This window comes from Aythya marila, assembly GCF_965140915.1.
Source record: "Aythya marila genome assembly, chromosome: 1".
Classification (NCBI taxonomy): Eukaryota; Metazoa; Chordata; class Aves; order Anseriformes; family Anatidae; genus Aythya; species Aythya marila.
The window spans coordinates 81594078-81606275 of NC_139042.1; the positions used below are offsets into that span (position 1 = coordinate 81594078).

The window sequence follows — 12198 nt, forward strand, 5'->3', positions numbered from 1 at the left end:
CCTTACACACGGTGAGAGGAGCTGAAGCCCCCCTAGTGCATGTAGGGAAGTGGATGGGGAAGGCGGTGTGGGTTGCTCCTGCCTCGGTCAAAGGCAAACCCAGTCGTGGGGTTGTCTTCGCCCAAGGACCAGGGTACACCTGATGGGTCATGCAAAAGAACGGGGATATCGGGTGCATACCTCAAGGAGATTTAACCTGGGGAGAAAACTATTCTGTAATCTAAGTTATATGTTGTAGGAAGACACTGCAGGATCAATGATAGGTCAACTTTGCAAGGAACTGGGCAAGTGCAGTAACGTCTCGAGCTAAGAAGGTGCTGGCATCCAGAAATCCAACACTGCTGGTCCTGAGTGAGCACTTTGGCAGATGAAGACTAAATCATCACCAGTTCTTATGAACATTTTTTGAGAAAGACCTATGGAATGAAAAGATGTACCTACCTATCAGTCTGTTCAGGGACAAGGAACAACGGTGATGAGAATACTTACACGCTAGAGTATGGGGGACCTGAGAGTGACACAAATGTTATGGAATAAGGGGTAGAGGTTGTACTGGCTCTGGCTGAGATGTTAGCTGTCCCTGCAGCAGCCCACACAGTGCTGTGCTCTGCACTTGGAGCTAGAACAGCGGCGGTATCACACCAGTGCTGTGACTCTTGCTGAGCAGTGCTGGCACCGCATCAGGACTCCCTCCACACACACGGAGCCAGCAGGCTGTGGGTGGGCAAGAGGTGGGCAGGGGACATCACCAGGGCAGCTGACCTAACCCAACCAAAGGTCTATTCCATGCCCTGTGGTGTCACACTCAGCTCTTATTAGAGGTGGAAAAAGGAAGAAGAGGGGAGGGGTGGGCTCTCGCTGTGAAAACATCTGTCCTCCCAAAAACCAGCTATGTGCATTGAAGCCCTGCTTCAAGGTCGTGGTCAAGCATCGGTCCTTGGTGGGAAGTAGAGAGTAATTTCTTTCCTCTGCACTTCCACACAGCCTTTGCTTTGATCTTTATCATCTTTATCTTTATCTTTATCTTTATCTTTATCTTTATCTTTATCTTTATCTTTATCTTTATCTTTATCTTTATCTTTATCTTTATCTTTATCTATCTTTATCTTTATCTTTATTCTTTTCCCTTTTCCCCTTTCCCTTTTTTCCCTGTAGTTAAATTGTTAAATTAATAATATTTTCCCTTAATAATTATTTTTTCCTTTAATTAAACTATCCTTATGTCAACCCATGAGTTGTTTCTTTCCTTTTCTTCTTCCCTTCCCCTCCTCTTCTGAGGAGGGGGAGTGAGAGAGCGGCTGTGTTGGAGTTCAGCTGCCTAGCAAGGTAAAACCAGCCCAGTGGGGAATGGGGCTGCAGCTTTCCCCTTGCAGGTTCAAGCAGTAGCAAAGCTGAGCATGTATCCCCGAGATGCACAGGACACACTCAGGCAGAGACAGGCCCCTAAGGTGACCGGCTTGTTGGGTTTGTGCTTTGCGCATTGCGGTGGCCAGGGCTGGGGTTTGGGGTGCACGGGGCAGCTGTGTGATGCTGAGCCGAGACTGGGGCCATGGGCTGGGGCCTCCCAGAGCTGCGGTGGTCACCATGGTGCTCTGGTGCCCACAATGGAACTGGGATGAGTCGGCATGGGGACTGTCAGCGGGGCTCTGTGATGCAGTGCGCTGCAGGCCATCAGTGAGTGCGGCAGGCGGGGGGAAGGCTGGCTGAGGGCAGGGTCAGGGGCACAAACGGCAGCCCCCGGGGCGGTTTCTAAGGCTGGGATGAGGGCGCAGCCCCTCTGGGGAGGGCCTTGGGCTGGGCACAGAGGTGCCCCAGCCAGGGCAAGTGCCCAGAGGCTTTGGGGATGAGGCAGGCTCCCGTGGCCCCAGGAGACGCTGCTGCCCCACAGGGGCTGGGGCTTGGAGACAGTCTCCTGTGGTGCCCCCTGCCTTGTCAGCAGCCCTGCTGGGCTCTTCTCTTTGCCCCTGCTGCGGCAAAGCCCAGCCCAGGGCTGCTCATGGGCAGAGCTTGGCAGGACGGTCCCCATGCCACCTCTGGCCAGGGCTCGCAGCCCTGTTGGACACCTGAGAGCTGCACACAAACACCTGCCTGGGGGGGCCTGTGGCCCGGGATGTGCAGCGCTCCCAAACCCTGCCCTTGCTGCCTCCAAGCTCCATTGCCCCCTCTCCTACCTACCCTCGCATCTCTCTGGCTCCTGTCCCTTCTCCCCCAGCCACCAGCTCCCTCGCACCCAGCCCTGCTGAGCCCCTTCTCTCCCATCTCTTCCAGACCATGGCTATCACGATAGTTCACGTGCTGTCGGTGCTGAGCCTCCTACAGCTCATGCTTCAGGTTGGGGACCAGCCTGACAAGGTCACCCAGGACCTCATGCAAGAGCGAGAGGCGATGATGAGGCAGGAGATGTCGCAGCTGCTGCAAGAGTTTGAGGAGGGGAGCAAGCTGCAGAGTAGGAACAGCGCAGTATTCGTACTCCTCACCATGTGCCACCACTGGCAGTTCTGGGCGCTTTGTGAAGTGCCTCTGATACTGTTTGGCATGTACTGGCTGCCCAGACAGAGAAAAGCTGAGGGCAATGCTGCTGCTGACTATTGGAGCTCTAGCAGCGAGGATGAGGGTGTAGGAGAGGAAGATGATGAAGTTGAGGAGGAGTTGAGCGTGGAAGAGGAGTGGAAAGAAGAGGACCTCAAAAGCCAACGTGATCTGGGCCTGCTTGTGGGTCAGCTGGGGAAGTCTCTGCTGCTGAAGCTGCTCAGGATGCAGAACATCATGGAAGAGACGGCAGGGGCGAACCCTGCAGCAGCAAATGCCCTTCAAAGAAGCACCCTCCTGATGGAGCTGCAGGCAGAGATGGGTTTGTTTGCAACCCTGGTTGAGAACAACCTGGCTGTTTCTTCCCTCAGTTGCTCCAATGCCCGACTTAATGGTTCTCCTCGTAGTTCCCTTCGAGCTTCCCCTGAGGAATACCTAGAACGATTAGATGCATAGGAATAGTCAGATAGTTGAGTTTGTTTTTTTTTTCTACAAGATGATTTCTCCGATATAGAATAGCTACCTAAATAGAAATAGACGTGTAGTTTATAAGGACAACCCTGCAGCTGGGTTTTGGCATTCCAACAAAACTACGAATTGAAGACTCTCGCCTGATCCATCTGCAGATGCTGCTGCCACGAGTCCTGCAGCAGAGGCTGCCATTACGACCAGCACAGCAACTGCCCACGCTGCCAGGGGAGTGGACCCCTCTAGAAGCATTAGTTCAAGTAAAAAGACAATAAATTATATTGTTTAACACCATCCCTGAGTGTCTTCTCTTGAGTGTCTAAGAGAAACTTGGTTGAGGGAAGCTAGCCTTTGGTTCCATCTCTTCTCTCCAATAAAGACATGATCTTTGGGCTTGGTTGTATGTTAGCAGTGGTTACATTTCTGAGAAGTCATTTGAGGATTTCTGCAGCCTGCTGTTAGGTAAAAGAGGTTCAAAGAGCACCGCTGCCTCTTGCAGCCGCTGCTGCTCAGGAGTGCTGCTGCCCAGCTGCAGGGGCTCAATGCAGTGCCTGAGGATCCGGGGTCTCTGGCCAGGCTGGGTGTGCTGGCTCTGGCTGGAACGGTGTTAACTTTCCAGCTTTCCCTGCAGCAGCCCACACAGTGCTGGGCTCTGCGCTGGGAGCTAGGACAGCGCTGGTATCACAGCGGTGCTGTGCCTGCTGCTGAGCAGTGCTGGCACCGCATCGGGACTCCCTCCAGCTCCCCAGGGCCAGCAGGCTGCGCGTGGGCAAAGAGAGACCAAGGGACATCACCAGGGCAGCTGACCTAACCCAAGCAAACCCAACCGTGCCATGTGCTGTCACACTCAGCAAGAAAAGAAGCACAGCACCTCTGGGCGCCACGGCTGCCTGTGTTTCATTGGGTGTTCAAAGGGAAAATCCCCACTGCACACCCTGCAACTGCTGCTACCTGGAGTAAGTGGGTAGCATTAATTTCTCAGCAGGCTAGAGCCCGCTTGAAGCCAGCCGCCCAGCAATCCTGGAAGAGATCATGGACTGGCCAGAGGGCAGGGATTTCAGAGTGCCGACAAAAAGGTAACGCGTGCCAAAGGGGCACCAGCACACAAAGAGTTGCCAGAAGACAGAAAGCAGTAGGTGTTGTTCACTGACGGATCCTGCCGTGTGCTAGGGAGCCATCGGAAATGGCAAGCTGCTGTGTGGAGTCCCACACTGTGAGTTGTGGAGGCCGTGGAAGGGGAAGGGGAGTCGAGTCAGTATGCAGAAAAGAAAGCCGTACAACTGGCCCTACAGATTGCCGAAAGAGAAAAATGGCCAGCACTGTACCTCCACACTGACTCATGGACGGTGGCAAATGCTCTGTGGGGGTGGTTGCAGCAATGGAAACAAAGCAACTGGCAGAGCAGAGGTAAACCTACATGGGCTGCTACCCTGTGGCAAGATATTGCTGCCCGGGTAGAAAACCTGGGGGTAAAGGTACGTCAGGTAGGTGCCCACGTGCCCAAGAGTCGCCCTACGGAAGAACATCAGAACAACACAGGGGTGGATGGAGCTTCAGAACTTGAAGTGGCTCAGGTGGACCTGGACTGGGCACGTAAGGGTGAGCTGTTTGTCGCTCGATGGGCCCATGAAACATCAGGACATCTGGGGAGGGATGCCACATACAGATGGGCTCGTGATCGAGGCGGGGACCTGACCCCTGAGGCCATCACACAGGTTACCCATGAGTGTGAGACCTGTGCTGCAATCAAGAGAGCCACGAAGGTAAGGTCTCCCTGGAACAGGGGGAGATGGCTAGGGTTTCAATATGGTGAGGCCTGTCAAATTGACTATATCGGAGCACTCCCACGTACCCTCCAAGGCAAACGGTACATACTCACCATGGTAGAAGCAACTACTGGGTGGCTGGAAACATTGCCTGTAAAGCATGCCACGGCTCGAAACACTTTTTGGGCCTGGAAAGGCAAGTGCTTTGGCGTCATGGTACACCAGAGAGAATTGAGTCTGACAACTGGAGTCATTTCCAAAATAATCTTGACACCTCCTGGACTAAGAGGCATGGCATTGAGTGGGTGTATCACATATCCCTTATCACCCACAAGAGAGACCAAGCGACATCACCAGGGCAGCTGACCTAACCCAATCAAACCCAACCGTGCCATGTGGTGTCACACTCAGTAATAAAAGGTGGGAAAAGGAAGAAGAAGGGAATGGTAGGCTCTCATTGTGAAAACTTCCGTCCTCCTGAACAATAGCTACATGTGTTGCAGTCCTGCTTCAAGGACGTGGTCAAGCATCACTCATTGGTGGCAAGTATAGTGTTACTGCTTTTCTCTCTCTGTGCTTCTGCGGGGCCATTGCTTTTTTGTTTGTTTTTCCTCTCCCCTTACCCTTTATTTAAACATCCTTATCTGAAACCTTGACCCCTTTGTGTTGTATTTTCTCCCCCTTCCCCTTTGAGAAGGGGGAGTGAGAGTGTGGCTGTGTAAAGCTTAGCTGCCCACCTGAGTAAAACCACCCCAGTATGCTGCAAATGTAGTCTAGTGTTAGTGATGGGCACACACAACGGATTTATAACTGGGCAGAACAAATGACTATCCAAGAAAGCAACTTGTAATATGTTTGAAAGTTTATTCATAGTAGAAATTTCAATTTCTTTTGAAGACTACAAAACCTGCCATTAGACAGGAGTACAAGCAACATTATCTCTCCAGAACTGTTCATAGTTATATCTGGAACAGTTCTGATTACACAGTAATAGCATGATTGGAACATTTCCTAGATCAAACTCTGAATAAAACAATCATTTAAAGTATTCAGTACATTTTTTTTAACTAGCATTTCAAATCTATGACAGCAGTGCCAAGCATCTATCAGATGCTATTGTAATGGTCTAGAATAAGGTACAATACCACTGACTTCCTGGAATAGTACCTTAGACTCACTCACGTGCCATGCTGAGAAAACTAGTATAAAGTATGATTGTATAGAATTGTAGAAAAATATTTTATCTGTGATTTTGTCATTTTTTAAAAATGTTTTTAAGTAGACTCCCCCCCATCTAGGTTGCAAAATAATTACATCCCTCATAAGTACACCTTCCCTTTGATTAGGTCAAGAGTATCAAGATAAAGCTAATTTACATCATTTTCATAAGTGAAAATTCATCCATTAACCACTGCTGCTTACTGAGGACCAGCATACATTGAATCCTTTCCTTCCAGTAATAAAAAAGCACAGCTTTAGTTGGTACACCACATTTACAAAAGAAAAACAAAAGAAAAAAAAAACCCGGACACGCAAATCTATTTTCTTATGCCCTAGACTCTTTAGAAAAAAGGTTTTAAATATTCCCTTGAAAAATTCCCTATAAGTTTTATTCATAATTACTGCAACATTGAATGAAGAACTTTGCCCTTACTAGATACAGATGGCATTAAATGAATATTGCAACTACTCTCTCCCCCGCTGTTCTCTCATGCTCTCAAGTACAGTAATTTCACACTAAAAATAGATGATGGGCTACATATAGGAAATTCACCTGCATTTCTATTTTTATTATTTTATTTTTTTTTAAATCCTCCAGAACTTGGTATCCTGCTATGCGTTGTACCAAGCAGCAGTCCAGCAGGGAATCTAACAGTGTCTCACCCGTACATTCTAATAGAAAGGTGCTAGGATTCAAAGAAGCATTATGTGGATTTCTTTACAGCTTTTAACAAACTGCAGCTAGAAAACCAAAAGTAAATGTGAAAGTTGTGAACATAGATCCAAAAATGGAGGAAAGGTATAGAAGCAAGTCTAGCCTGTAAAATGTACTACCTGCATAGATGGGCCATTTCTAACTTTGTTTAGAAAGCAACTTTGAAAAAAATAGTGGATCTAGACTTCAACACATCTGATACTTCATCATCATACACTAAACCGTCCTGTTTTACTGACATCTAAATGTTCATCCTGTGTCACTACATACAAAACAGTAGCAATATCTGTCAAATCTAGACTAAATTATCAGCTTACTTGAGAATGTAGATAACCTAAAATGCAGGAGTTGACATTGCTTGGCTATTTGACTCATGACCAGTGAGCATGAGAGCTACAAAAAATGGCTGAACTAATGAGATTTTTATATTATTTTAACATGGATAATTGCCAATAGAGAAGCATCTTAATACTTCCTTTCAATCTGTTCTGTGCCAGCTATCTATGCACATTGAGAACATGGGAGAAACTCCTTCCTGAACTGGAATACTATTACCAACACATTAGCAAGTACTGCCATTCCTTTACTTCAACAGTATCACTTTTACATCTTGTTTATTGACTAGATATGACAATATTCAGATTAACACTTTTAAAAACAATTCCAGAAGGCATGATTTCTAGGATTTGGTAAGTCTGACTTACAGTCACTCATAGAACTGAAAATACATTTTCTGAAAAGTGAAGTTTTTTTTTTTTTTTTTTAATACCTCTGAAACTGCAGACACTGTCAAACAACAACAAAAAGTCAAGATGGCCTTTTTCTGCTACTAGTTAAAGATGTTTCTTGAACGAAGGGTAGATGCACCTGTACAGCTGAAGTAAACTTCAATGCTAGAGCACCATGTAAGGGAAAACTGCTAATTGCCCTGAAGAACTGTGTGTTTAAGTTTCTGAGATTGATGGTCATTAAGTATCTTTGCTCCTAAACCAATTCCTTAGCCATTAAAGGCAATATATGAAGAACACCATGCATGTAAAAGCAAAAAATATAAATAAAAAAAATACATCTTTGGGGTATTGATGAAGTACTAGATCTGGATTTAGGGAGCCTGATTTTCTAGCAGCTTTGCCAAATAAATGAGATCAGCACTGGGACAAATTATCATCATGGATTAAATATTTAACAGATTTTTAAGAAGGGAAATGAAATGGGATCCTTTGCAAGTTTAACAAAGGGAGTTTTCCCAAAGAACTTGGGAAAACTTGTGTCAGAAGGAACATTCTCACATTCACATAAAGCAAATCTGTGGTGTTGTGAAGATGATTTCCCCTCTGATGATTTCAGGGAAAGCAGCAAATTAATCACTATAAAAGAAATGTTATACTACTATTCAAGAAAACACCTTCTCATGTAAAATCACAGCTTTTACTTTTTCAATTGTATTGGTTCACATAGAGATGTTCACCTGGACCTACGTTTTTTAAAGCTGGAGGTCCTAACAACCATTTTCATATCTGGATCAAGCTGACGTAGCACAGTATTTTGGTGGAGTTGGGTACTCATCCCAGTTCAGACACATTCCAGCGTGCCTTCTCATTTGGGCAATTGAGCTTTCAAGACCAGCTATCAAGACATGTCTTTAACTACTGAAGATACGAGGAGAACAGAGCATTAAAAGTTAGCATTAGTATTTAAAAACAAGTCTTCCACCCCTATTACAAATTTGCTTTCAGCTGTGGAAAAGTGAGAACACTCATTTCTGAACAGTTTTGCTTTACCCAACCTGGAAAAATACTATTTTTCATGGTAAATTACAACGACCTTTTCCAATCCCAGACAGATCAGCATGATTCTCTGTGTTTTGTTTAGGCTGTCACTTAAAATTATGAGAAGTTAACTGGCAGAACATTGGATCCATCAGTTTTCCAACTACAGTGAATGCAGTTTAAACCTGCTTTTTCCGGGCTTATTAGTGGACATTGTTTTGCTTTCTCTTCAATGCTGCCTTTCTTCTATAATACCAACATTCACTGAACAAATCCTCTGCAGCTTAAACAAAAAAGTCACAGAATAGAGCTAAAATATTAACAATGGATTATAAGAATAAACAATATAGAAATGTCCTCTATCCGAAAGTATTTAGTAATGATTCCTGAGTCCAGAGATTAGATGGGGCAAAATAAAAGGGAGGAGAGGAGGAACAGAACACATAGTGAGATATGGAGCAAGTTATCTTTTCTCTGGGTTATATTATCTATTGTATATATAGTATGGCAAGAGATCCACTGTTTAAATTTTGAATACTATAAACAGCATCCTGGTTTTTATAACATGACATGCAGTGTCAAAAACATGGAAATGTAGAAAAAACATAGGCAAGGAGAAATACATATTCATAGTATTACATTCAATAGCTGTTTAACAGTCAGGCTTCTTTTAGAGCTGTCCAACAATGCTGATTAATCCAGGTGAACTGTTTAATCAGACTTAATTGTCAAAATGGTTAATAATATCTAAGTAAAACAAGGCATGTATACATTAAAGAAAACAGCACAGAAATGTGCTGCTCATGAACTGTTTACAAAAACATACAAAATGTTGGATGGCACAAAGTATATAGTGCTAATATAAACAGATCATTTAAGCTAAGTGCTTAACATAAACTGTCCGTCTCTACCTGTAACAAAGAATATGTTAGGGGACAAAAAATATTCCTTATAAAAAATAATGCTATGTGGTGCAGAGTGCTTTATTCAGTGTATTTTTGACAGAGGTGACATTTGTAATTCTTCTGGTTTATTCAATTGTGAACATGATCATTTTCATCGTGTTTCCACTTGTCACTCCATTTGAAGCTCCAGTAAGATCAGTAACTTGCCATCAACAGTTTTTAAAGCGAGAATAGATGAAAGCAGTAGCAGCAGCAGGAGCAGCAGCATTATAGGTACCAGCTGGGACAGAGTGTGCTTGCAGGTATCTGTCAGATATGTGCTACCTGTCGCCATGATTTGTGCTATCATCTTATACCATGGTACCAAATATCTGGGTGAGGTCACTTCACAGGGCTGTTGAGGTAATTTTTTTTATACCTCTCCTCTGAGCAAGAGTAGAACGGCCAACTGGCTCCAAAACCGGTGACTGATTACGATTCAAAGCAGAATAAGTCGCTGCCATTGCACCCTGTTGTGAGAATGCCAAGGGGGAAAAATGAGAAGATTGCATTGTGAGTGATGCATTTATTATAGATAACACAACATTAAGTATTAGACATTCTGAACAAGTTTTAACTTTCAGTCTATTTTCACCTACGAAACAGAAACACACCACTGCGTTACTCAAATAACAGCAGTATTACACTACAAAACTCACATATAACAAATAATTTTCAGATCAATCTGAAGTGATTTTATCCTGATTAAGAAAAAAACAACAAAAAATAGAAGGTATAAGAAATACTGCAAAATCAAGTTCTCTCTCCATACTTTGTGAAATACTTGGTGGGCCATCTCTGCTTATAACTTCCGTAACCTTTTCCATTTTCAACAAAATATTTAAAAATCACCAACATTATTCAGCACATAAGTTTTCTTACACTTTTAAAAACACAACATTGTAAGCCATGGGATCAAAACTTGCTCCACTTTCTACTTGTTTTTGGATGCTAGAAATTTCTAGTAACTGACTCAAACAGAATGTTAATTATATTTTTCAGATCCCTTTAAAGTTGCATGACAGTTGTTGTTGTTTTTTTTCCACACAAAACTGATGGGGTAGTGTGGAATACACAGGAGTAGAATTTTGAAAAAGTTGACTTAAAAAAAACCAAAACACTTTAAAATTAGCTCAACTATTTTTCATCTCCCCTATAGTCACCTGACATTTCCACTTAGAAATTTGATTTTTTTTTTTTAACTTCAGTTTCATACTGGTAAGTTTAACTTCCTTAAAAGTACAATAACTTTCGAACCTCAGAAAATGAGTCTTTTTAAAACATATTATACATGTATTTATGGACAGCAAATGTGCTCTTATGAAATCCTATTTTGTATATAACAAGATCACTTTATTGCTTAAAGCAACTTAAATCAACAATTGTAACTTTTAAACAGTATTTAGAAAAAACACAATCTACAGTAACTTTACATGTATGTCTTTAAATTTTTAATTATTTTCTTTAGAGTTATTATGGCTAAACAGAAAAAAATGAACAAATATCTGCTTGCCTTCACTAAATGTGGAGCATCCTGCCTGTTCAGCTGGTATTGAGGCAACTGGTCACAGTGAACTATCCAGGGATGGCTAAGAACTTGGGCTGCAGTCAGTCTTTGATGTGGGTCAACATGAAGCATTTTTGAAACAAGATCCTGTCAATAATACACAAGGAGTCAATGCAAGTAACAGTAAAACTTCAGCTTTAAAACTTACTACAGTTCAAAATTGAAAATTTTAGTAGTATAAATGTAGGTTCATAACATCCATTTGAAGCAGCTAAAAAGCTGCTGAGCAGTACCTAACACTACATCTTTTAGTTATGCAACTGAATGGACATTAGGCAACACAACTGAGAAATAAACAACTGAGAAAATAGATAATCCTTCCCCTTGCTTATCTTCCCATTGTCTAACAATCTTTCAGCTCTGCATGTTGAAGATTGAATTCTAGTACTTCAACAAATAAACTACTCAAATCCTAACGGAAGAGTATGAAATGAACTGTCTTGTGTAACTCTGAAGAACTCACCCAAACAGAAAAATGTGAAATATGTTTCTAGCCTGAATCAGTGGGGCACATTCTAATATTTTTAGTCTCCTGATTTAGATTTTCTGAATGATTTTTTTGAATGTCATTCTTCCACATGAAGTATCATTACAGCATTTTGTGACACAGATGGTTGCACACCTATGTGAAATGCTGATAAAACATGATCTATTTCTAAGACAATTGTTAACAACTATAGTATAAAGCAGCCCTAATTTTCTTCCTACATGCAAGTGACTGTTGAAACACAAAAGGATCTTAAAAACTTGTTAATATATAAGGGATCAGCTCAGTATTTTGAAGTAACAATAATAACGGATGAAATGTATCAAATCATGTATGATATGATATATACATTATTAGCAACACATTATATTGAAATCTATTTCTCATCCCCCAAAGGAATAAGCAAATATACTTGCCTTTGCTGTATCTGATACAGTATTCCAATAACCACCGCTGAGAGAGAACTTCCCACTACCTATTCGGGCCAAAATCTCCTCTGGGGTATCATCAGGACCATTTGCAAAAGGAGTGTAGCTATTTAAACAAACAATTTCAATGTTAATTACTTCCATAATCTGGACCTCAACTGTTACTATAAATTATTACAATATTCAACAAGTTCAACATAATTAAAGGCAACAGATAGCTAAATAGCTGGAAGAGCATGTATTCTTAAGAGGTATGAAAATGCATGACACTGACTGTTCTTACCATATGTATTCTTTCTTTACT

General features: G+C 42.9%; 1 protein-coding gene across 2 annotated transcripts in view; it reads right to left on the reverse strand.

The window, feature by feature from the left end:
• Positions 1–5613: 5613 nt before the first annotated feature.
• The window catches only part of RPS6KA3 (ribosomal protein S6 kinase A3), a 76211-nt gene continuing 69626 nt past the window's right edge, over positions 5614–12198 (reverse strand). For both annotated transcript variants that reach the window (XM_082767195.1, XM_082767194.1), the window contains exons 20-22: positions 11883–12000; positions 10926–11066; positions 5614–9882 (exon numbers count right to left, since the gene is read on the reverse strand). In XM_082767195.1, coding sequence (XP_082623321.1) covers positions 9760–9882; positions 10926–11066; positions 11883–12000 — 382 coding nt within the window. In that variant the 3' untranslated portion in view covers positions 5614–9759. The remainder of the gene's footprint in view (positions 9883–10925; positions 11067–11882; positions 12001–12198) is intronic.